Genomic DNA, 25,062 nt, shown 5'->3' with positions numbered 1-25,062 from the left:
TTTCCCTCAGTAAACCCTCAGATATTTTTAGTTTGTGCTCTTTATGGGGATTAACCTCCCCTGGATTTGATCATATATCCTAACATGGTATAAGAAGAGTACCACGGGATATCAAAGTCAGATTAGAATCTTTTTGCGACACTCAATGAAGAAAAAGAGATATGTTTGCCGTACCAAATATGTATAATTTATTACACCTTGCTATATTATTCCCCTCTCATAGGAAGTGAAAGTTGCAAGACGGTGGAGTTTAGGAGGTGAATGTGTCTGAGAAGGACAGATGGTTCTTCCTCAGCTTTGGCAGCATTGAGCTGTGGAGAGGAGGCTCGCTGAAGGTCAATCCCAAGGCAAACTTGCTTTCCCATTTCTTGGGTCCAATTTGTATTTTGGTGGCCTTAGTGGAGAGATCAAGATCTTTCTAGTGTTGAATGGAATCAGATAAGTCTATGAAGTCCCAATATTTGGTAACCCCTCAGAAAAAGTCAATTAAAGTTCAAGAACTTGTTAGTGTCCAGGGGTGGTTGAAGAGATAATTGCTTCATGGATTGAGTTGGAAGTTGAACTTTCAAGTTGAAAATCAGCAACCTGGCTTTTAGCAGGTGGGCTGCCAGCAAGTGGGCTCACAGCAGGTGGGCTGGCAGCAGCAGGCTAGGCGGCAGCAGGACCGTCCACAGTAGGATGGGCGGCAGCAGGAGGTCTGGGCATGGTGCAGCTGGCAGCAGCACGGGGGGGTGCAGCTCACCACACAGCAGGGAGGCAGGTAGGTGCCCTCCACGCGGCAGTCAGGTCGGCACCACCTGGTGCGGCAGCTCACAGCTCCACTGCCTCCCTCCTGGCCACAGCCAATGCTACCAGCAATGCCACAGCCAGTCTCACAGCCACTGGTCTGGCAGAAGGTTGGCTGGCAACACCTGGTTTGGCAGCAGGTTGGCTGACAGCAGCTGGAGCCACAGGTCCCACCAGTGGAACAGATGGGAAATCCACAGAAGCTAGTGGAACAGCAGGCCATGGTGTCAGGAGTTAGGTTGAGAGTTGACTTGTTAAGAGAAGTTTCTGAGTTTTGGCCGCACTTTCCACGTCTGGCCTTTTATATATCCTGTAGAGCCGTGTATTTCCCTAACATTTAGCACTTTTCCTTGACACCATTGCGAAGTCAGTCTCTGACTGGCTAATACCTGAGTTGTTAAGGTTATAAATAGCATTTTCAATGGACTGCTTGGGTCATTGTTCAATTAAATCTCATTATGTTTCTTCTTTGCCCTTTGGATCAAGCCAAGGCTCATTATGGAAGCCACATGATAGTCTAGACTTGGGCCAACCATTGCCCTGGCTTGCTTTGTCATAAATGTCCTTTGACAACCTTGAGGCCGAGTTTATCTAAACTGAACATTCTCTTCCTAACTGGTCATTCAATTAAGGACCATGATCTCGTAAACAATTCGTCTTGACTTGGAATGGCTACCATTAGTGTCATCAAAACGGGAGCTATCACCTGATTCATCAACATCAGAAGAAGTATGCTTTTCTGTGTTCCGTTTGTGCAAGTTACAGGATCCTCAGAACTCGAACAAGTATTTTTGTTATCAATGTACATATTCCCAACTGAAACCCTTAATGACTTTTCTTGTGGATTGTTTCCTGACTCTACTAAATTAAAAATCATATGCTAGTAATAAATACGCATTTTAAGAAGTCAAACAGTAGGCAGGCATATAAAGAAAATTTAATGTTCTTCCTCCTTTCCCCAAAACATACACATCCCTTCCAAGACTAGTACTTCAGAGATAATCAATATTAATACTTTTGGTGCACGTACTTTGACACATTTCTCCCTGCTTGTGCAAACATACACCAGTGTATGTACACATATATTGTCTTGCTTAGTAAAGTTGGGGTCTCCTATACCTATTTATTTAAAAAATTTTTAATTGTAATAAAATACACATAACATAAAATTTACCATCTTAACCATTTTTAAGTGTACAGTTCACTAGTGTTAAGCATATTCACATTGTTGTGCAATCAATCTCCAGAACTCTTTTTGTCTTACGCAACTGAAACTCTATATCCATCAAACAACCACTCTCCCATTCTCCCCTCCCCAAGCTCTTGGCAGTCATCATTCTAATGTGTGTTTTGATGAATTTGACTGCTCTTTGTACCTCATGTAAGTTGAATCATACAGTATTTATCTTTTTGTGACTGGCTTGTTTCACTCAGCGTAATGTCCTCGAGATTCATCCACATTGTAGAATATGACAGAATTTCCTTCCTTTTTAAGGCTGAATAGGATTCCATTGTATGCTTGTTCCACCATTTGTTTATCCATTCATCCCTCGATGACACTTGGGTTGCTTCCCCCTTTTAGCTATTTGCAATTAGTGCTGCCAGGAACATGGGTGTACAAATATCTCTTCCAGACCATGCTGTCAATTCTTTCGGGTATACACCTAGGAGTAGAACTGCTGGATCATATGGTAATTCTATTTTTGATTTTTTGAGTAACTGCCATACGGTTTCCCATAGTGGGAGTATCATTTTACAGTCACACCGGCAGTGCACAGGGGTTCCAAGTTTTCCACATCCTTGCCAAAACTTTGAGTTTTTTGAGAGTAGCCATTCAAATGGATGTGAGGTGGTATGACACTGTGGTTTTGGTCTGCACTTTCCTAATGATCAGTGATACTGAACATCTTTTCATGTGTTTTTGGGCCATTTGTATATCTTCTTCGTCGATATGTCCATTCATGTCCTTTGCCCAGTTTTTTGTTGTTGTTGTTGTTCTTGTTTTGTTGTTGAGTTGTAGGAGTTCTTTATATATTGTGGAATATTAACCCGTCATCAGATATACGATTTGCAAATACCTTCTCCCATACAGTAGATTGCCTTTTCATTTTGTTGTGTCCTTTGATGCAGAGAAGTTTTTAATTTTGAATTAGTTCAGTTTGCCTGTTTCTTAACTTTCATTGTCTATTCTTTTGGTGTCATATCCAAGACATCATTACCAAATCCAATATCATGAAGATTTTCCTCTGTGTTTTCTTTAACGAGTTTTATAGTTTTCGCTTTTATATGTAAGCCTTTGATCTATTTTGAGTTAACTTTTGTAGACGTTTTGAGATAAGGGTCCAACTTCATTTTTTTGCATGTGGACATCTGGTTTTCCCAACACCATTTGTTGAAAAGATTGCCCTTTCCTATTGAATGGTCTTGGCACCTCTGTTGAAGATCTTTTGACCACATATGTGAGGCTTAATTCTGGGCTCTCTATTCTATTCCATATTTGTCTATATGTCTGCTTTTAGGTCAGTACCATGCTGTTTTGATTACTGTAACTTTGTAGTGTAGTTTGAAATCAGAGCATGAGATGCCTCCAGCTTTGTTCTTCTTTCTCAAGATTGCTTTGGCTATTCAGGGCCTTTTGTGGTTCCATACAAATTTTAGGATTGTTTGTTATATCCTGGAAAATGCCATTGGAATTTTGATAAGGATTGCATTGAATCTGTAGATTACTTTAAGTAGTGTGGACATTTTAACAATAGTAATTCTTCCAGCCATGAGCATGGAATACCTTTCCCTCAGTAAACCCTCAGATATTTTTAGTTTGTGCTCTTTATGGGGATTAACCTCCCCTGGATTTGATCATATATCCTAACATGGTATAAGAAGAGTACCACGGGATATCAAAGTCAGATTAGAATCTTTTTGGTGACACTCAATGAAGAAAAAGAGATATGTTTGCCATACCAAATATGTATAATTTATTAGACCTTGCTATATTATTCCCCTCTCATAGGAAGTGAAAGTTGCAAGACGGTGGAGTTTAGGAGGTGAATGTGTCTGAGAAGGACAGATGGTTCTTCCTCAGCTTTGGCAGCATTGAGCTGTGGAGAGGAGGCTCGCTGAAGGTCAATCCCAAGGCAAACTTGCTTTCCCATTTCTTGGGTCCAATTTGTATTTTGGTGGCCTTAGTGGAGAGATCAAGATCTTTCTAGTGTTGAATGGAATCAGATAAGTCTGTGAAGTCCCAATATTTGGTAACCCCTCAGAAAAAGTCAATTAAAGTTCAAGAACTTGTTAGTGTCCAGGGGTGGTTGAAGAGATAATTGCTTCATGGATTGAGTTGGAAGTTGAACTTTCAAGTTGAAAATCAGCAACCTGGCTTTTAGCAGGTGGGCTGCCAGCAAGTGGGCTCACAGCAGGTGGGCTGGCAGCAGCAGGCTAGGCGGCAGCAGGACCGTCCACAGTAGGATGGGCGGCAGCAGGAGGTCTGGGCATGGTGCAGCTGGCAGCAGCACGGGGGGGTGCAGCTCACCACACAGCAGGGAGGCAGGCAGGTGCCCTCCACGCGGCAGTCAGGTCGGCACCACCTGGTGCGGCAGCTCACAGCTCCACTGCCTCCCTCCTGGCCACAGCCAATGCTACCAGCAATGCCACAGCCAGTCTCACAGCCACTGGTCTGGCAGAAGGTTGGCTGGCAACACCTGGTTTGGCAGCAGGTTGGCTGACAGCAGCTGGAGCCACAGGTCCCACCAGTGGAACAGATGGGAAATCCACAGAAGCTAGTGGAACAGCAGGCCATGGTGTCAGGAGTTAGGTTGAGAGTTGACTTGTTAAGAGAAGTTTCTGAGTTTTGGCCGCACTTTCCACGTCTGGCCTTTTATATATCCTGTAGAGCCGTGTATTTCCCTAACATTTAGCATTTTTCCTTGATACCATTGCGAAGTCAGTCTCTGACTGGCTAATACCTGAGTTGTTAAGGTTATAAATAGCATTTTCAATGGACTGCTTGGGTCATTGTTCAATTAAATCTCATTATGTTTCTTCTTTGCCCTTTGGATCAAGCCAAGGCTCATTATGGAAGCCACATGATAGTCTAGACTTGGGCCAACCATTGCCCTGGCTTGCTTTGTCATAAATGTCCTTTGACAACCTTGAGGCCGAGTTTATCTAAACTGAACATTCTCTTCCTAACTGGTCATTCAATTAAGGACCATGATCTCGTAAACAATTCGTCTTGACTTGGAATGGCTACCATTAGTGTCATCAAAACGTGAGCTATCACCTGATTCATCAACATCAGAAGAAGTATGCTTTTCTGTGTTCCGTTTGTGCAAGTTACAGGATCCTCAGAACTCGAACAAGTATTTTTGTTATCAATGTACATATTCCCAACTGAAACCCTTAATGACTTTTCTTGTGGATTGTTTCCTGACTCTACTAAATTAAAAATCATATGCTAGTAATAAATACGCATTTTAAGAAGTCAAACAGTAGGCAGGCATATAAAGAAAATTTAATGTTCTTCCTCCTTTCCCCAAAACATACACATCCCTTCCAAGACTAGTACTTCAGAGATAATCAATATTAATACTTTTGGTGCACGTACTTTGACACATTTCTCCCTGCTTGTGCAAACATACACCAGTGTATGTACACATATATTGTCTTGCTTAGTAAAGTTGGGGTCTCCTATACCTATTTATTTAAAAAATTTTTAATTGTAATAAAATACACATAACATAAAATTTACCATCTTAACCATTTTTAAGTGTACAGTTCACTAGTGTTAAGCATATTCACATTGTTGTGCAATCAATCTCCAGAACTCTTTTTGTCTTACGCAACTGAAACTCTATATCCATCAAACAACCACTCTCCCATTCTCCCCTCCCCAAGCTCTTGGCAGTCATCATTCTAATGTGTGTTTTGATGAATTTGACTGCTCTTTGTACCTCATGTAAGTTGAATCATACAGTATTTATCTTTTTGTGACTGGCTTGTTTCACTCAGCGTAATGTCCTCGAGATTCATCCACATTGTAGAATATGACAGAATTTCCTTCCTTTTTAAGGCTGAATAGGATTCCATTGTATGCTTGTTCCACCATTTGTTTATCCATTCATCCCTCGATGACACTTGGGTTGCTTCCCCCTTTTAGCTATTTGCAATTAGTGCTGCCAGGAACATGGGTGTACAAATATCTCTTCCAGACCATGCTGTCAATTCTTTCGGGTATACACCTAGGAGTAGAACTGCTGGATCATATGGTAATTCTATTTTTGATTTTTTGAGTAACTGCCATACGGTTTCCCATAGTGGGAGTATCATTTTACAGTCACACCGGCAGTGCACAGGGGTTCCAAGTTTTCCACATCCTTGCCAAAACTTTGAGTTTTTTGAGAGTAGCCATTCAAATGGATGTGAGGTGGTATGACACTGTGGTTTTGGTCTGCACTTTCCTAATGATCAGTGATACTGAACATCTTTTCATGTGTTTTTGGGCCATTTGTATATCTTCTTCGTCGATATGTCCATTCATGTCCTTTGCCCAGTTTTTTGTTGTTGTTGTTGTTCTTGTTTTGTTGTTGAGTTGTAGGAGTTCTTTATATATTGTGGAATATTAACCCGTCATCAGATATACGATTTGCAAATACCTTCTCCCATACAGTAGATTGCCTTTTCATTTTGTTGTGTCCTTTGATGCAGAGAAGTTTTTAATTTTGAATTAGTTCAGTTTGCCTGTTTCTTAACTTTCATTGTCTATTCTTTTGGTGTCATATCCAAGACATCATTACCAAATCCAATATCATGAAGATTTTCCTCTGTGTTTTCTTTAACGAGTTTTATAGTTTTCGCTTTTATATGTAAGCCTTTGATCTATTTTGAGTTAACTTTTGTAGACGTTTTGAGATAAGGGTCCAACTTCATTTTTTTGCATGTGGACATCTGGTTTTCCCAACACCATTTGTTGAAAAGATTGCCCTTTCCTATTGAATGGTCTTGGCACCTCTGTTGAAGATCTTTTGACCACATATGTGAGGCTTAATTCTGGGCTCTCTATTCTATTCCATATTTGTCTATATGTCTGCTTTTAGGTCAGTACCATGCTGTTTTGATTACTGTAACTTTGTAGTGTAGTTTGAAATCAGAGCATGAGATGCCTCCAGCTTTGTTCTTCTTTCTCAAGATTGCTTTGGCTATTCAGGGCCTTTTGTGGTTCCATACAAATTTTAGGATTGTTTGTTATATCCTGGAAAATGCCATTGGAATTTTGATAAGGATTGCATTGAATCTGTAGATTACTTTAAGTAGTGTGGACATTTTAACAATAGTAATTCTTCCAGCCATGAGCATGGAATACCTTTCCCTCAGTAAACCCTCAGATATTTTTAGTTTGTGCTCTTTATGGGGATTAACCTCCCCTGGATTTGATCATATATCCTAACATGGTATAAGAAGAGTACCACGGGATATCAAAGTCAGATTAGAATCTTTTTGGTGACACTCAATGAAGAAAAAGAGATATGTTTGCCGTACCAAATATGTATAATTTATTAGACCTTGCTATATTATTCCCCTCTCATAGGAAGTGAAAGTTGCAAGACGGTGGAGTTTAGGAGGTGAATGTGTCTGAGAAGGACAGATGGTTCTTCCTCAGCTTTGGCAGCATTGAGCTGTGGAGAGGAGGCTCGCTGAAGGTCAATCCCAAGGCAAACTTGCTTTCCCATTTCTTGGGTCCAATTTGTATTTTGGTGGCCTTAGTGGAGAGATCAAGATCTTTCTAGTGTTGAATGGAATCAGATAAGTCTGTGAAGTCCCAATATTTGGTAACCCCTCAGAAAAAGTCAATTAAAGTTCAAGAACTTGTTAGTGTCCAGGGGTGGTTGAAGAGATAATTGCTTCATGGATTGAGTTGGAAGTTGAACTTTCAAGTTGAAAATCAGCAACCTGGCTTTTAGCAGGTGGGCTGCCAGCAAGTGGGCTCACAGCAGGTGGGCTGGCAGCAGCAGGCTAGGCGGCAGCAGGACCGTCCACAGTAGGATGGGCGGCAGCAGGAGGTCTGGGCATGGTGCAGCTGGCAGCAGCACGGGGGGGTGCAGCTCACCACACAGCAGGGAGGCAGGCAGGTGCCCTCCACGCGGCAGTCAGGTCGGCACCACCTGGTGCGGCAGCTCACAGCTCCACTGCCTCCCTCCTGGCCACAGCCAATGCTACCAGCAATGCCACAGCCAGTCTCACAGCCACTGGTCTGGCAGAAGGTTGGCTGGCAACACCTGGTTTGGCAGCAGGTTGGCTGACAGCAGCTGGAGCCACAGGTCCCACCAGTGGAACAGATGGGAAATCCACAGAAGCTAGTGGAACAGCAGGCCATGGTGTCAGGAGTTAGGTTGAGAGTTGACTTGTTAAGAGAAGTTTCTGAGTTTTGGCCGCACTTTCCACGTCTGGCCTTTTATATATCCTGTAGAGCCGTGTATTTCCCTAACATTTAGCATTTTTCCTTGATACCATTGCGAAGTCAGTCTCTGACTGGCTAATACCTGAGTTGTTAAGGTTATAAATAGCATTTTCAATGGACTGCTTGGGTCATTGTTCAATTAAATCTCATTATGTTTCTTCTTTGCCCTTTGGATCAAGCCAAGGCTCATTATGGAAGCCACATGATAGTCTAGACTTGGGCCAACCATTGCCCTGGCTTGCTTTGTCATAAATGTCCTTTGACAACCTTGAGGCCGAGTTTATCTAAACTGAACATTCTCTTCCTAACTGGTCATTCAATTAAGGACCATGATCTCGTAAACAATTCGTCTTGACTTGGAATGGCTACCATTAGTGTCATCAAAACGTGAGCTATCACCTGATTCATCAACATCAGAAGAAGTATGCTTTTCTGTGTTCCGTTTGTGCAAGTTACAGGATCCTCAGAACTCGAACAAGTATTTTTGTTATCAATGTACATATTCCCAACTGAAACCCTTAATGACTTTTCTTGTGGATTGTTTCCTGACTCTACTAAATTAAAAATCATATGCTAGTAATAAATACGCATTTTAAGAAGTCAAACAGTAGGCAGGCATATAAAGAAAATTTAATGTTCTTCCTCCTTTCCCCAAAACATACACATCCCTTCCAAGACTAGTACTTCAGAGATAATCAATATTAATACTTTTGGTGCACGTACTTTGACACATTTCTCCCTGCTTGTGCAAACATACACCAGTGTATGTACACATATATTGTCTTGCTTAGTAAAGTTGGGGTCTCCTATACCTATTTATTTAAAAAATTTTTAATTGTAATAAAATACACATAACATAAAATTTACCATCTTAACCATTTTTAAGTGTACAGTTCACTAGTGTTAAGCATATTCACATTGTTGTGCAATCAATCTCCAGAACTCTTTTTGTCTTACGCAACTGAAACTCTATATCCATCAAACAACCACTCTCCCATTCTCCCCTCCCCAAGCTCTTGGCAGTCATCATTCTAATGTGTGTTTTGATGAATTTGACTGCTCTTTGTACCTCATGTAAGTTGAATCATACAGTATTTATCTTTTTGTGACTGGCTTATTTCACTCAGCGTAATGTCCTCGAGATTCATCCACATTGTAGAATATGACAGAATTTCCTTCCTTTTTAAGGCTGAAGAGGATTCCATTGTATGCTTGTTCCACCATTTGTTTATCCATTCATCCCTCGATGACACTTGGGTTGCTTCCCCCTTTTAGCTATTTGCAATTAGTGCTGCCAGGAACATGGGTGTACAAATATCTCTTCCAGACCATGCTGTCAATTCTTTCGGGTATATACCTAGGAGTAGAACTGCTGGATCATATGGTAATTCTAGTTTTGATTTTTTGAGTAAGTGCCATACGGTTTCCCATAGTGGGTGTATCATTTTACAGTCACACCAGCAGTGCACAGGGGTTCCAGTTTTTCCACGTCCCTGCCAACACTTTGAGTTTTTTGAGAGTAGCCATTCAAATAGATGTGAGGTGGTATGTCACTGTGGTTTTGGTCTGCACTTTCCTAATGATCAGTGATACTGAGCATCTTTTCATGTGTTTTTTGGCCATTTGTATATCTTCTTTGGAGCTATGTCCATTCATGTCCTTTGCCCAGTTTTTTGTTGTTGTTGTTGTTCTTCTTTTGTTGTTGAGTTGTAGGAGTTCTTTATATATTGTGGAATATTAACCCCTCATCAGATATACGATTTGCAAATACCTTCTTCCATACAGTAGACTGCCTTTTCATTTTGTTGTGTCCTTTGATGCAGAGAAGTTTTTAATTTTGATGTAGTTCAGTTTGCCTGTTTTTTAACTTTCATTGTCTATTCTTTTGGTGTCATATCCAAGACATCATTACCAAATCCAATATCATGAAGATTTTCCTCTGTGTTTTCTTTGACGAGTTTTATAGTTTTCGCTTTTATATGTAAGCCTTTGATCTATTTTGAGTTAACTTTTGTAGACGTTTTGAGATAAGGGTCCAACTTCATTTTTTTGCATGTGGACATCTGGTTTTCCCAACACCATTTGTTGACAAGATTGCCCTTTCCTATTGAATGGTCTTGGCACCTCTGTTGAAAATCTTTTGACCACATATGTGAGGGTTAATTCTGGGCTCTCTATTCTATTCCATATTTGTCTATATGTCTGCTTTTAGGTCAGTACCATGCTGTTTTGATTACTGTAGCTTTGTAGCGTAGTTTGAAATCAGAGCATGAGATGCCTCCAGCTTTGTTCTTCTTTCTCAAGATTGCTTTGGCTATTCAGGGCCTTTTGTGGTTCCATACAAATTTTAGGATTGTTTGTTATATCCTGGAAAATGCCATTGGAATTTTGATAAGGATTGCATTGAATCTGTAGATTACTTTAGGTGGTATGGACATTTTAACAATAGTAATTCTTCCAGCCATGAGCATGGAATACCTTTCCCTCAGTAAACCCTCAGATATTTTTAGTTTGTGCTCTTTATGGGGATTAACCTCCCCTGGATTTGATCATATATCCTAACATGGTATAAGAAGAGTACCACGGGATATCAAAGTCAGATTAGAATCTTTTTGGCGACACTCAATGAAGAAAAAGAGATATGTTTGCCGTACCAAATATGTATAATTTATTAGACCTTGGTATATTATTCCCCTCTCATAGGAAGTGAAAGTTGCAAGACGGTGGAGTTTAGGAGGTGAATGTGTCTGAGAAGGACAGATGGTTCTTCCTCAGCTTTGGCAGCATTGAGCTGTGGAGAGGAGGCTCGCTGAAGGTCAATCCCAAGGCAAACTTGCTTTCCCATTTCTTGGGTCCAATTTGTATTTTGGTGGCCTTAGTGGAGAGATCAAGATCTTTCTAGTGTTGAATGGAATCAGATAAGTCTATGAAGTCCCAATATTTGGTAACCTCTCAGAAAAAGTCAATTAAAGTTCAAGAACTTGTTAGTGTCCAGGGGTGGTTGAAGAGATAATTGCTTCATGGATTGAGTTGGAAGTTGAACTTTCAAGTTGAAAATCAGCAACCTGGCTTTTAGCAGGTGGGCTGCCAGCAAGTGGGCTCACAGCAGGTGGGCTGGCAGCAGCAGGCTAGGCGGCAGCAGGACCGTCCACAGTAGGATGGGCGGCAGCAGGAGGTCTGGGCATGGTGCAGCTGGCAGCAGCACGGGGGGGTGCAGCTCACCACACAGCAGGGAGGCAGGCAGGTGCCCTCCACGCGGCAGTCAGGTCGGCACCACCTGGTGCGGCAGCTCACAGCTCCACTGCCTCCCTCCTGGCCACAGCCAATGCTACCAGCAATGCCACAGCCAGTCTCACAGCCACTGGTCTGGCAGAAGGTTGGCTGGCAACACCTGGTTTGGCAGCAGGTTGGCTGACAGCAGCTGGAGCCACAGGTCCCACCAGTGGAACAGATGGGAAATCCACAGAAGCTAGTGGAACAGCAGGCCATGGTGTCAGGAGTTAGGTTGAGAGTTGACTTGTTAAGAGAAGTTTCTGAGTTTTGGCCGCACTTTCCACGTCTGGCCTTTTATATATCCTGTAGAGCCGTGTATTTCCCTAACATTTAGCATTTTTCCTTGATACCATTGCGAAGTCAGTCTCTGACTGGCTAATACCTGAGTTGTTAAGGTTATAAATAGCATTTTCAATGGACTGCTTGGGTCATTGTTCAATTAAATCTCATTATGTTTCTTCTTTGCCCTTTGGATCAAGCCAAGGCTCATTATGGAAGCCACATGATAGTCTAGACTTGGGCCAACCATTGCCCTGGCTTGCTTTGTCATAAATGTCCTTTGACAACCTTGAGGCCGAGTTTATCTAAACTGAACATTCTCTTCCTAACTGGTCATTCAATTAAGGACCATGATCTCGTAAACAATTCGTCTTGACTTGGAATGGCTACCATTAGTGTCATCAAAACGGGAGCTATCACCTGATTCATCAACATCAGAAGAAGTATGCTTTTCTGTGTTCCGTTTGTGCAAGTTACAGGATCCTCAGAACTCGAACAAGTATTTTTGTTATCAATGTACATATTCCCAACTGAAACCCTTAATGACTTTTCTTGTGGATTGTTTCCTGACTCTACTAAATTGAAAATCATATGCTAATAATAAATACACATTTTAAGAAGTCAAACAGTAGGCAGGCATATAAAGAAAATTTAATGTTCTTCCTCCTTTCCCCAAAACATACACATCCCTTCCAAGACTAGTACTTCAGAGATAATCAATATTAATACTTTTGGTGCACGTACTTTGACACATTTCTCCCTGCTTGTGCAAACATACACCAGTGTATGTACACATATATTGTCTTGCTTAGTAAAGTTGGGGTCTCCTATACCTATTTATTTAAAAAATTTTTAATTGTAATAAAATACACATAACATAAAATTTACCATCTTAACCATTTTTAAGTGTACAGTTCACTAGTGTTAAGCATATTCACATTGTTGTGCAATCAATCTCCAGAACTCTTTTTGTCTTACGCAACTGAAACTCTATATCCATCAAACAACCACTCTCCCATTCTCCCCTCCCCAAGCTCTTGGCAGTCATCATTCTAATGTGTGTTTTGATGAATTTGACTGCTCTTTGTACCTCATGTAAGTTGAATCATACAGTATTTATCTTTTTGTGACTGGCTTATTTCACTCAGCGTAATGTCCTCGAGATTCATCCACATTGTAGAATATGACAGAATTTCCTTCCTTTTTAAGGCTGAATAGGATTCCATTGTATGCTTGTTCCACCATTTGTTTATCCATTCATCCCTCGATGACACTTGGGTTGCTTCCCCCTTTTAGCTATTTGCAATTAGTGCTGCCAGGAACATGGGTGTACAAATATCTCTTCCAGACCATGCTGTCAATTCTTTCGGGTATATACCTAGGAGTAGAACTGCTGGATCATATGGTAATTCTATTTTTGATTTTTTGAGTAACTGCCATACAGTTTCCCATAGTGGGAGTATCATTTTACAGTCACACCAGCAGTGCACAGGGGTTCCAAGTTTTCCACGTCCTTGCCAACACTTTGAGTTTTTTGAGAGTAGCCATTCAAATGGATGTGAGGTGGTATGTCACTGTGGTTTTGGTCTGCACTTTCCTAATGATCAGTGATACTGAGCATCTTTTTTTTTTTTTTTTTTTTTTTTTTCACACACACTGTATTTTATTTTTACAAGAGATAAATAGACTGACACCAAGCATTATACATGGATGACCACAACAAAAGCAACAATGATTGCAATTACCAAACATGAAACACACTCATACTATGTCATAATATTGACATTCAGTCCAGTAATCCTCCACTGCAACAGCTCCTTTACTTTGCAGTGAAAATTGATTTGTATATTCTTTGCCTCTGAGTTCTTGTGGGATTTTTTCTTTTTTTAAATTCAACCAGAAAGTCACAAAAATTATACTCATCCTCATCAGTTCACTCAGTCCCATGTAATTAATTTTTTTTTTTCATCTTGATCTTTTGTTAGCACTTTTATGAGCTCATCAGTTTTTCATTAGAGTTCTAAAAATGCTTATTCATTCAGTTCAGCAGTACAGTCAGGTACCAGAAACCTGTACTTGTCAGAGTCTTTTCCATGAATTTCCTGAAGATGAAACCCTTTTATGGGAACATATTAACAAAAGCATCAGAGTACACCCAGAACTGTCTGTAAATGACAAAAGACTTAAAAATGACCACGGTTAAAGATTTGATGAAAGTTCATAATAATGCAGTTGACAAGAAAATTAGTTATTTCTGAGATATACATTTTAAAGTAATAACTAGGATTATGACTTATAACATTATACCAGAACATATAAGATTTTTAGAAATTTCATGTAATGTCTGAAACATTTATATTAACATATTTCCATACAAATAACCCAATGAAAGTTTAGTATTAGTTGTTTTGTTTGTTTGTTTATACTGCAGGTTCTTATTAGTCATCAATTTTATACACATCAGTGTATACATGTCAATCCCAATCGCCCAATTCAGCACACCACTATCCCCACCCCACCGCAGTTTTCCCCCCTTGGTGTCCATATGTCTGTTCTCTACATCTGTGTCTCAACTTCTGCCCTGCAAACCGGCTCATCTGTACCGTTTTTCTAGGTTCCACATACATGCGTTAATATACAATATTTGTTTTTCTCTTTCTGACTTACTTCACTCTGTATGACAGTCTCTAGATTCATCCACGTCTCAACAAATGACTCAATTTCGTTCCTTTTTATGGCTGAGTAATATTCCATTGTATATATGTACCACAACTTCTTTATCCATTCGTCTGTTGATGGGCATTTAGGTTGCTTCCATGACCTGGCTATTGTAAATAGTGCTGCAATGAACATTCGGGTGCATGTGTCTTTTTGAATTACGGTTTTCTCTGGGTATATGCCCAGTAGTGGGATTGCTGGGTCATATGGTAATTCTATTTTTAGTTTTTTAAGGAACCTCCATATTGTTCTCCATAGTGGCTGTATCAATTTACATTCCCACCAACAGTGCAAGAGGGTTCCCTTTTCTCCACACCCTCTCCAGCATTTGTTGTTTGTAGATTTTCTGATGATGCCCATTCTAATTGGTGTGAGGTGATACCTCATTGTAGTTTTGATTCGCATTTCTCTAATAATTAGTGATGTTGAGCATCTTTTCATGTGCTTCGTGGCCATCTGTATGTCTTCTTTGGAGAAATGTCTATTTAGGTCTTCTGCCCATTTTTGGATTGGGGTGTTTGTTTCTTTAATATTGAGCTGAATGAGCTGTTTATATATTTTGGAGATTAATCCTTTGTCCGTTGATTCGTTTGCAAATATTTTCTCCCATTCTGAGGGTTGTCTTTTCGTCTTGTTTATGGTTTCCTTTGCGGTGCAAAAGCTTTGAAGTTTCATTAGGTCCCATTTGTTTATTTTTGGTTTTATTTCCATTACTCTAGGAGGTGGATCAAAAAAGATCTTGCTGTGATTTATGTCAAAGAGTGTTCTTCCTATGTCTTCCTCTAAGAGTTTTATAGTGTCCAGTCTTACATTTAGGTCTGTAATCCATTTTGAGTTTATTTTTGTGTATGGTGTTAGGGAGTATTCTAATTTCATTCTTTTACATGTAGCTGTCCAGTTTTCCCAGCACCACTTATTGAAGAGACTGTCTTTTCTCCATCGTATATCTTTGCCTCCTTTGTCATAGATTAGTTGACCATAGGTGCGTGGGTTTATCTCTGGGCTTTCTATCTTGTTCCATTGATCTATGTTTCTGTTTTTGTGCCAGTACCATATTGTCTTGATTACTGTAGCTTTGTAGTATAGTCTGAAGTCAGGGAGTCTGATTCCTCCAGCTCCGTTTTTTTCCCTCAAGACTGCTTTGGCTATTCGGGGTCTTTTGTGTCTCCATACAAATTTTAAGATGATTTTTTCTAGCTCCGTAAAAAATGCCATTGGTAATTTGATAGGGATTGCATTGAATCTGTAGATTGCTTTGGGTAGTATAGTCATTTTCACAATGTTGATTCTTCCAATCCAAGAACATGGTATATCTCTCCATCTGTTGGTATCATCTTTAATTTCTTTCATGAGTGTCTTATAGTTTTCTGCATACAGGTCTTTTGTCTCCCTAGGTAGGTTTATTCCTAGGTATTTTATTCTTTTTGTTGCAATGGTAAATGGGAGTGTTTCCATAATTTCTCTTTCAGATTTTTCATCATTAGTGTATAGGAATGCAAGAGATTTCTGTGCATTAATTTTGTATCCTGCAACTTTACCATATTCATTAATTAGCTCTAGCAGTTTTCTGGTGGCAGTTTTAGGATTCTCTATGTATAGTATCATGTCATCTGCAAACAGTGACAGTTTTACTTCTTCTTTTCCAATTTGTATTCCTTTTATTTCTTTTTCTTCTCTGATTGCCGTGGCTAGGACTTCCAGAACTATGTTGAATAATAGTGGTGAGAGTGGACATCCTTGTCTCGTTCCTGATCTTAGAGGAAATGCTTTCAGTTTTTCACCGTTGAGAATGATGTTTGCTGTGGGTTTGTCATATATGGCCTTTATTATGTTGAGGTAGGTTCCCTCTATGCCTACTTTCTGGAGAGTTTTTATCATAAATGGGTGTTGAATTTTGTCAAAAGCTTTTTCTGCATCTATTGAGATGATCATATGGTTTTTATTCTTCAATTTGTTAATATGGTGTATCACATTGATTGATTTGCGTATATTGAAGAATCCTTGCATCCCTGGGATAAATCCCACTTGATCGTGGTGTATGATCCTTTTAATGTGTTGTTGGATTCTGTTTGCTAGTATTTTGTTGAGGATTTTTGCATCTATATTCATCAGTGATATTGGTCTGTAATTTTCTTTTTTTGTAGTGTCTTTGTCTGGTTTTGGTATCAGGGTGATGGTGGCCTCATAGAATGAGTTTGGGAGTGGTCCTTCCTCTGCAATTTTTTGGAAGAGTTTGAGAAGGATAGGTGTTAGCTCTTCTCTAAATGTTTGATAGAATTCACCTGTGAAGCCATCTGGTCCTGGACTTTTGTTTGTTGGAAGATTTTTAATCACAGTTTCAATTTCATTACTTGTGATTGGTCTGTTCATATTTTCTGCTTCTTCCTGGTTCAGTCTTGGAAGGTTATACCTTTCTAAGAATTTGTCCATTTCTTCCAGGTTGTCCATTTTATTGGCATAAAGTTGCTTGTAGTAGTCTCTTAGGATGCTTTGTATTTCTGCGGTGTCTGTTGTAACTTCTCCTTTTTCATTTCTGATTTTATTGATTTGAGTCCTCTCCCTCTTTTTCTTGATGAGTCTGGCTAATGGCTTATCAATTTTGTTTATCTTCTCAAAGAACCAGCTTTTAGTTTTATTGATCTTTGCTATTGTTTTCTTTGTTTCTATTTCATTTATTTCTGCTCTGATCTTTATGATTTCTTTCCTTCTGCTAACTTTGGGTTTTGTTTGTTCTTCTTTCTCTAGTTTCTTTAGGTGTAAGGTTAGATTGTTTACTTGAGATTTTTCTTGTTTCTTTAGGTAGGCTTGTATAGCTATAAACTTCCCTCTTAGAACTGCTTTTGCAGCATCCCATAGGTTTTGGGTTGTCGTGTTTTCATTGTCATTTGTCTCTAGGTATTTTTTGATTTCATCTTTGATTTCTTCAGTAATCTCTTGGTTATTTAGTAACGTATTGTTTAGCCTCCATGTGTTTGTGTATTTTATGCTTTTTCCCCTGTAATTCATTTCTAATCTCATAGCGTTGTGGTCAGAAAAGATGCTTGATATGATTTCAATTTTCTTAAATTTACTGAGGCTTGATTTGTGACCCAAGATGTGATCTATCCTGGAGAATGTTCCGTGCGCACTTGAGAAGAATGTGTAATCTGCTGTTTTTGGATGGAATGTCCTATAAATATCAATTAAATCTATCTGGTCTATTGTGTCATTTAAAGCTTCTGTTTCCTTATTTATTTTCATTTTGGATGATCTGTCCATTGGTGTAAGTGAGGTGTTAAAGTCCCCCACTATTATTGTGTTACTATCAATTTCCTCTTTTATAGCTGTTAGCAATTGCCTTATGTAATGAGGTGCTCCTATGTTGGGTGCATATATATTTATAATTGTTATATCTTCTTCTTGGATTGATCCCTTGATCATTATGTAGTGTCCTTCCTTGTCTCTTGTAACATTCTTTATTTTAAAGTCTATTTTATCTGATATGAGTATAGCTACTCCAGCTTTCTTTTGATTTCCATTTGCATGGAATATCTTTTTCCATCCCCTCACTTTCAGTCTGTATGTGTCCCTAGGTCTAAAGTGGGTCTCTTGTAGACAGCATATATATGGGTCTTGTTTTTGTATCCATTCAGCAAGCCTGTGTCTTTTGGCTGGAGCATTTAATCCATTCACGTTTAAGGTAATTATCGATATGTATCTTCCTATGACCATTTTCTTAATTGTTTTGGGTTTGTTTTTGTAGGTCCTTTTCTTCTCTTGTGTTTCCCACTTAGAGAAGTTCCTTTAACATTTGTTGCAGAGCTGGTTTGGTGGTGCTGAATTCTCTTAGCTTTTGCTTGTCTGTAAAGCTTTTGATTTCTCCATCAAATCTAAATGAGATCCTTGCCGGGTAGAGTAATCTTGGTTGTAGGTTCTTCCCTTTCATCACTTGAAGTATATCATGCCACTCCCTTCTGGCTTGTAGAGTTTCTGCTGAGAAATCAGCTGTTAACCTTATGGGAGTTCCCTTGTATGTTATTTGTCGTTTTTCCCTTGCTGCTTTCAATAATTTTTCTTTGTCTTTAATTTTTGCCACTTTGATTACTATGTGTCTCGGCGTGCTTCTCCTTGGGTTTATCCTGTATGGGACTCTCTGCGCTTCCTGGACTTGGGTGGCTATTTCCTTTCCCATGTTAGGGAAGTTTTCGACTATAATCTCTTCAAATATTTTCTCTGGTCCTTTCTCTCTCTCTTCTCCTTCTGGGACCCCTATAATGCGAATGTTGTTGCGTTTAATGTTGTCCCAGAGGTCTCTTAGGCTGTCTTCATTTCTTTTCATTCTTTTTTCTTTAGTCTGTTCTGCAGCAGTGAATTCCACCATTCTGTCTTCCAGGTCACTTATCCGTTCTTCTGCCTCAGTTATTCTACTATTGATTCCTTCTAGTGTAGTTTTCATTTCAGTTATTGTATTGGTCATCTCTGTTTGTTTGTTCTTTAATTCTTCTAGGTCTTTGTTAATCATTTCTTGCATCTTCTCGATCTTTGCCTCCATTCTTATTCCAAGGTCCTGGATCATCTTCACTATCATTATTCTGAATTCTTTTTCTGGAAGGTTGCCTATCTCCACTTCATTTAGTTGTTTTTCTGGGGTTTTTTCTTGTTCCTTCATCTGGTATATAGCCCTCTGCCTTTTCATCTTGTCTGTCTTTCTGTAAATGTGGTTTCTGTTCCACAGGCTGCAGGACTGTAGTTTTTCTTGCTTCTGCTGTCTGCCCTCTGGTGGTTGAGGCTATCTAAGAGGCTTGATGGGAGGCTCTGGAGGTGGGTAGAGCTGACTGTTGCTGTGGCGGTCAGAGCTCTGTAAAACTTTAATCCACTTGACTGTTGCTGGGTGGGGCTGGGTTCCCTCCCTGTTGGTTGTTTTGCCTGAGGCAACCCAACCCTGGAGCCTACCCGGGCTCTTTGGTGGGGCTAATGGCAGACTCTGGGAGGGCTCACGCCAAGGAGTACTTCCCAGAACCTCCGCTGCCAGTGTCCTTGTCCCCACGGTGAAACAGAGCCAGCCCCCGCCTCTGCAGGAGAGCCCCCAACACCAGCAGTTATGTCTGGTTCAGTCTCCCCCAGGGTCACTGCTCCTTGCCCTGGGTCCCGATGCACACACTATTTTGTGTACGCCCTCCAAGAGTGGGTTCTCTGTTTCCCCCAGTCCTGTCGAAGTCCTGCAATCAATTCCCACTAGGCTTCAAAGTCTGATTCTCTATGAATTCCTCCTCCCGTTGCCGGACCCCCAGGTTGGGAAGCCTGACGTGGGGCTCAGAACTTTCACTCCAGTGGGTGGACTTCTGTGGTATAAGTGCTCGCCAGTCTGTGAGTCACCCACCCAGCAGTTATGGGATTTGATTTTACTCTGATTGCGCCCCTCCTACCGTCTCACTGTGGCTTCTCCTCTGTCCTTGGACGTGGGGTATCCTCCTTGGTGAAGTCCAGTGTCTTCCTGTCGATGATTGTCCAGCAGCCAGTTGTGATTCTGGTGCTCTCGCAAGAGGGAGTGAAAGCACGTCCTTCTACTCCGCCATCTTGGTTAATCCCCCCTGAGCATCTTTTCATGTGTTTTTGGGCCATTTGTATATCTTCTTCGGAGATATGTCCATTCATGTCCTTTGCCCAGTTTTTTGTTGTTGTTGTTGTTCTTGTTTTGTTGTTGAGTTGTAGGAGTTCTTTATATATTGTGGAATATTAACCCCTCATCAGATATACGATTTGCAAATACCTTCTCCCATACAGTAGATTGCCTTTTCATTTTGTTGTGTCCTTTGATGCAGAGAAGTTTTTAATTTTGAATTAGTTCAGTTTGCCTGTTTCTTAACTTTCATTGTCTATTCTTTTGGTGTCATATCCAAGACATCATTACCAAATCCAATATCATGAAGATTTTCCTCTGTGTTTTCTTTAACGAGTTTTATAGTTTTCGCTTTTATATGTAAGCCTTTGATCTATTTTGAGTTAACTTTTGTAGACGTTTTGAGATAAGGGTCCAACTTCATTTTTTTGCATGTGGACATCTGGTTTTCCCAACACCATTTGTTGAAAAGATTGCCCTTTCCTATTGAATGGTCTTGGCACCTCTGTTGAAGATCTTTTGACCACATATGTGAGGCTTAATTCTGGGCTCTCTATTCTATTCCATATTTGTCTATATGTCTGCTTTTAGGTCAGTACCATGCTGTTTTGATTACTGTAGCTTTGTAGCGTAGTTTGAAATCAGAGCATGAGATGCCTCCAGCTTTGTTCTTCTTTCTCAAGATTGCTTTGGCTATTCAGGGCCTTTTGTGGTTCCATACAAATTTTAGGATCGTTTGTTATATCCTGGAAAATGCCATTGGAATTTTGATAAGGATTGCATTGAATCTGTAGATTACTTTAAGTAGTGTGGACATTTTAACAATAGTAATTCTTCCAGCCATGAGCATGGAATACCTTTCCCTCAGTAAACCCTCAGATATTTTTAGTTTGTGCTCTTTATGGGGATTAACCTCCCCTGGATTTGATCATATATCCTAACATGGTATAAGAAGAGTACCACGGGATATCAAAGTCAGATTAGAATCTTTTTGGTGACACTCAATGAAGAAAAAGAGATATGTTTGCCGTACCAAATATGTATAATTTATTAGACCTTGCTATATTATTCCCCTCTCATAGGAAGTGAAAGTTGCAAGACGGTGGAGTTTAGGAGGTGAATGTGTCTGAGAAGGACAGATGGTTCTTCCTCAGCTTTGGCAGCATTGAGCTGTGGAGAGGAGGCTCGCTGAAGGTCAATCCCAAGGCAAACTTGCTTTCCCATTTCTTGGGTCCAATTTGTATTTTGGTGGCCTTAGTGGAGAGATCAAGATCTTTCTAGTGTTGAATGGAATCAGATAAGTCTATGAAGTCCCAATATTTGGTAACCCCTCAGAAAAAGTCAATTAAAGTTCAAGAACTTGTTAGTGTCCAGGGGTGGCTGAAGAGATAATTGCTTCATGGATTGAGTTGGAAGTTGAACTTTCAAGTTGAAAATCAGCAACCTGGCTTTTAGCAGGTGGGCTGCCAGCAAGTGGGCTCACAGCAGGTGGGCTGGCAGCAGCAGGCTAGGCGGCAGCAGGACCGTCCACAGTAGGATGGGCGGCAGCAGGAGGTCTGGGCATGGTGCAGCTGGCAGCAGCACGGGGGGGTGCAGCTCACCACACAGCAGGGAGGCAGGCAGGTGCCCTCCACGCGGCAGTCAGGTCGGCACCACCTGGTGCGGCAGCTCACAGCTCCACTGCCTCCCTCCTGGCCACAGCCAATGCTACCAGCAATGCCACAGCCAGTCTCACAGCCACTGGTCTGGCAGAAGGTTGGCTGGCAACACCTGGTTTGGCAGCAGGTTGGCTGACAGCAGCTGGAGCCACAGGTCCCACCAGTGGAGCAGGCAGGAAATCCACAGAAGCTAGTGGAACAGTAGACCATGGTGTCAGGAGATGGGCTAAGAGCTGGGCTGCTTGGAGAAGTTTGTGAGTTGGGTCTGCTTTTCCACTCGGGCTTTTTATAGGCCTTGGTTAGTTCTTGTGTTTGTGACAGTCAGCATTTTTATCTTATTACTCTTTAAACAAACTTTTCAGGGCCCTCTGATTGTTCAAACACTGAGTTATTTTAAATATATCTCCAAATTGGGTTTTCCTTACTGCTCAGCGAATACTCACCAAATGTGTTTATCCTCGGTAGAAATATTAATGTTTCATTTTCAAACAATGCTGTAATTTCTCTTCAAGTCTCAGCCTTTGTTTTGCGCTTGTGATCACATCATTTATCACTCACGAGACAATGTGACTATGGGGTCATATTCATCAAACCTTCAGTCTACAGCGTAAAATTATTAACCATTGATTGTCCTTCATGTAAGGGTATTTCTCTATTTTTTTAGATTGTTAAGATTATAGTTTTGGGACTTCCCTGGCGGTCCAGTGGTTAAGACTTCACCTTCCAATGCAGGGGGTCCAGGTTCGATCCCTGGTTGGGGAGCTAAGATCCCACATGCCTCACGGTTAAAAAACCAAAACATAAAACAAAGCAATATTGTAACAAATTCAATAAAGACTTTAAAAAATGGTCCACATTAAAAAAATCTTTAAAAAAAAGATTAGTTTCTATAATCAGCCAGATAAAACTCTGATAAACTCCACAGTCACAGGAATTCATAGATCCTTTCAGAAATTAAATCTCTCCAATTTCTATAATCTCTCTTGAACTTCACACATTCACACTTGAGGAAACATTTATCACTGAGGAGGGTATATGGAATAAAACCTACTCCATTCCAATTTACTGTGGATATTTTGTTAGCACAAATTTAAAAGAAGGGCTGAAATTCATATCCAGTAGTTAGGAAAAGAAATCACAAAAATTTTAAGTGTAATTGACATTTCTCTATGAAGGATAAAAATCACTTCTAAAAATCACTTCAGTGATTTTCAGGATAAAAATCACTTCTAAAAATCACTTCAGTGGATTATCTGGAAAGCATTTATTTCTCAAAGGTGGGATTCATTTTATGTAACTACAACTTTTTTCCTATGAAAGGATGATATTAGACCACAGAGCATGACAATTGAATTTGTGAAGGAGAACCCATAAAGAAGCAGGAATTAGGAAATACTTTCTCTGGATCACAGTCTTATAAGGCAGGTTAGGGAATGCATGATCAAATATCATTCAATAGGTGTAAGTGCAAAGAGATTATGATAAATTTCAGCCCAAAAAAAAAAATTGAAACAATTCCTGGTGATTTCTAAAAGAAAGAATGTGATTTTCCATTAAAAGTTTAGGGTTACATGGAAGAAAATGAAAAAAGTGGTGGCCAAAAGAATACATTATTGCTACTTGTGGTAGGTTTATTCTTGCATTCCAATCATGAATAGAAGCACATAGTTAGCTTTTATGAGGTGGAGGTGTTGGTTTGTACAGTGATAGAATTACATTAAAGAGTGACTGCTGTCAGTGTCAATAAAGATGTTCATGTCATATGGTAACCATGACTGCAGGTATGAACTTGAAAGATGGTTAGGGGAATCACCGAATGTTGGAGATCCAAAACTTGATAAATCATCTAGTCCAACCATTTAATTGTATAGGTGTAGAAACTGACATCATTCTTTTTATAAAGAGCACATGGTTATTAAATACTATTATGCACACTAAAGGATTACGTAGAAGGCAAGACCCAATCTGCCTGCCTCATATCTTGCTCTAGTGCACAAATCAGCATAGTACAAATAGGTCAGATTAATCAAGGAAAAGAGTTGAACATAGAACCATTCAGCCTCAAAGTTCTAAGTTGGAACATTGATATTGTGGTGTGGACCACTTTTAATTTCCTCTCAGCATCAGTTGATGTTAGAATACTACTGAGTTTAGGATTGACTGCCCTTTGGAGAGATTAGTGACTTGCTCCATTCACACAACCAGTGTATAGCCAGAAGAGCTGGGTATAAAACTCCTATCCCTCATTCCTAGATCAGTTCATTTTATTTTATACCATGTTGCTTTCCAGGATCAACTAAAGTTAGTAAAACTCTTTGTCTCCTCTGTTTTTTTCCTAATATTTCATAATAGTTCAAGAATAGAAATATTAGTGGTAGGCAGAATACACTATAGAACTGTGATTTTAAACACACAGTAAATAAGCATAAATATTTTAAAATTCTAAGTGTCTTCTGACCAGAAGAGTTTCCCATAGAGCTGCAATTCCTAATTATTTTATTCCTAGTTGTTTCTTGTTTGCTATATTCAGATTGGTTAATACTCCTTCTGGGTGTCTATATCTGCCATACTCTTTGGGTCTTCTTTATTCCATGGTCATCATCTTAGTTAGCTCTTATTGTGTATCACTTGGATCAGGGCAATGGCCTCTTAAATTGTTTCTGTATAGTCATTATATGTTTAGCCCTCGGGCTTTTGTTTTTATAAGCATCTACCATAGGAATCATCCCTATGCCCTACTCCTGTCATGCCATTCCCCTGCCCTAAGGCTTTCAACAGTTCTTCGTACTTATTGCATAAACGGCATACTCCTTTGGCTAGTATTCAAAGCACACAAATTTTCCAGATTTATCTCCCACATATGTACTCTACATATATCCAGTGCTCCCAGTCAAACCATCTCTGAACAACCTCCCTCTGTATACCTTTGTGAATACTGTTTCCATTATTGAAAATGCCATATTCCCTCAGATCTGCACACCTAAATCTATATAAAATGCTAGCTTCTTTTTCAATCTTTCTTGTTCTCCCCGATCAACAGTAACTTCTCTGTTGACACCATAGAGTGTGTTGTACTTTTTACATATTCTAATTTTTAGTTGAGTTTTGTAAATTTGATTCATCTCCCTAGAAATTTCTTGAACAGGGGAACATTTTTAACTCAATTTTAATTTCTATTGTATACCATACAGTCTGTGGCTTGCACATGGTAGGCAATCAGTGGATTTTTAGGTTTCTATTTCATGAAAAAAATTTAGAATAAATAAGTAAAACCAAGTCTGTGTTTGCTAGGCCAA

General features: G+C 39.9%; 5 protein-coding genes across 5 annotated transcripts; all 5 read right to left on the bottom strand.

The window, feature by feature from the left end:
• Nucleotides 1–592: 592 nt before the first annotated feature.
• Nucleotides 593–1,009, bottom strand: LOC133080684 (keratin, high-sulfur matrix protein, B2A-like). The gene has a single exon (XM_061176770.1). It carries the CDS (start codon nt 1,007–1,009, stop codon nt 593–595), a length of 417 nt encoding a protein of 138 aa, XP_061032753.1.
• Nucleotides 1,010–4,165: 3,156 nt separating this feature from the next.
• LOC133080318 (keratin, high-sulfur matrix protein, B2A-like) lies at nt 4,166–4,582 on the bottom strand. The gene has a single exon (XM_061176216.1). It carries the CDS (start codon nt 4,580–4,582, stop codon nt 4,166–4,168), a length of 417 nt encoding a protein of 138 aa, XP_061032199.1.
• A 3,156-nt stretch (nt 4,583–7,738) lies between these two features.
• LOC133080316 (keratin, high-sulfur matrix protein, B2A-like) lies at nt 7,739–8,155 on the bottom strand. Its single transcript, XM_061176214.1, has one exon. The coding sequence runs from the start codon at nt 8,153–8,155 to the stop codon at nt 7,739–7,741; it is 417 nt and encodes a 138-aa protein (XP_061032197.1).
• Nucleotides 8,156–11,311: 3,156 nt separating this feature from the next.
• On the bottom strand, nt 11,312–11,728 carry LOC133080245 (keratin, high-sulfur matrix protein, B2A-like). The gene has a single exon (XM_061176126.1). The coding sequence runs from the start codon at nt 11,726–11,728 to the stop codon at nt 11,312–11,314; it is 417 nt and encodes a 138-aa protein (XP_061032109.1).
• Nucleotides 11,729–21,559: 9,831 nt separating this feature from the next.
• LOC133080832 (keratin-associated protein 1-4-like) lies at nt 21,560–21,976 on the bottom strand. The gene has a single exon (XM_061176927.1). The coding sequence runs from the start codon at nt 21,974–21,976 to the stop codon at nt 21,560–21,562; it is 417 nt and encodes a 138-aa protein (XP_061032910.1).
• Between the last annotated feature and the right edge of the window lie 3,086 nt (nt 21,977–25,062).

The sequence above is a fragment of the Eubalaena glacialis genome, chromosome 19, assembly GCF_028564815.1.
Source record: "Eubalaena glacialis isolate mEubGla1 chromosome 19, mEubGla1.1.hap2.+ XY, whole genome shotgun sequence".
Lineage (NCBI taxonomy): Eukaryota > Metazoa > Chordata > Mammalia > Artiodactyla > Balaenidae > Eubalaena > Eubalaena glacialis.
Note: the sequence above shows the minus strand (reverse complement) of the source record. Positions and strands in the feature narration are given on the sequence as shown.

Excerpts from the sequence above, each read along its gene's own strand:
- LOC133080245 (XM_061176126.1), bottom strand. The coding sequence starts at position 11,728 with ATGGCCTGCTGTTCCACTAGCTTCTGTGGATTTCCCATCTGTTCCACT.
- LOC133080832 (XM_061176927.1), bottom strand. The coding sequence starts at position 21,976 with ATGGTCTACTGTTCCACTAGCTTCTGTGGATTTCCTGCCTGCTCCACT.
- LOC133080318 (XM_061176216.1), bottom strand. The coding sequence starts at position 4,582 with ATGGCCTGCTGTTCCACTAGCTTCTGTGGATTTCCCATCTGTTCCACT.
- LOC133080684 (XM_061176770.1), bottom strand. The coding sequence starts at position 1,009 with ATGGCCTGCTGTTCCACTAGCTTCTGTGGATTTCCCATCTGTTCCACT.
- LOC133080316 (XM_061176214.1), bottom strand. The coding sequence starts at position 8,155 with ATGGCCTGCTGTTCCACTAGCTTCTGTGGATTTCCCATCTGTTCCACT.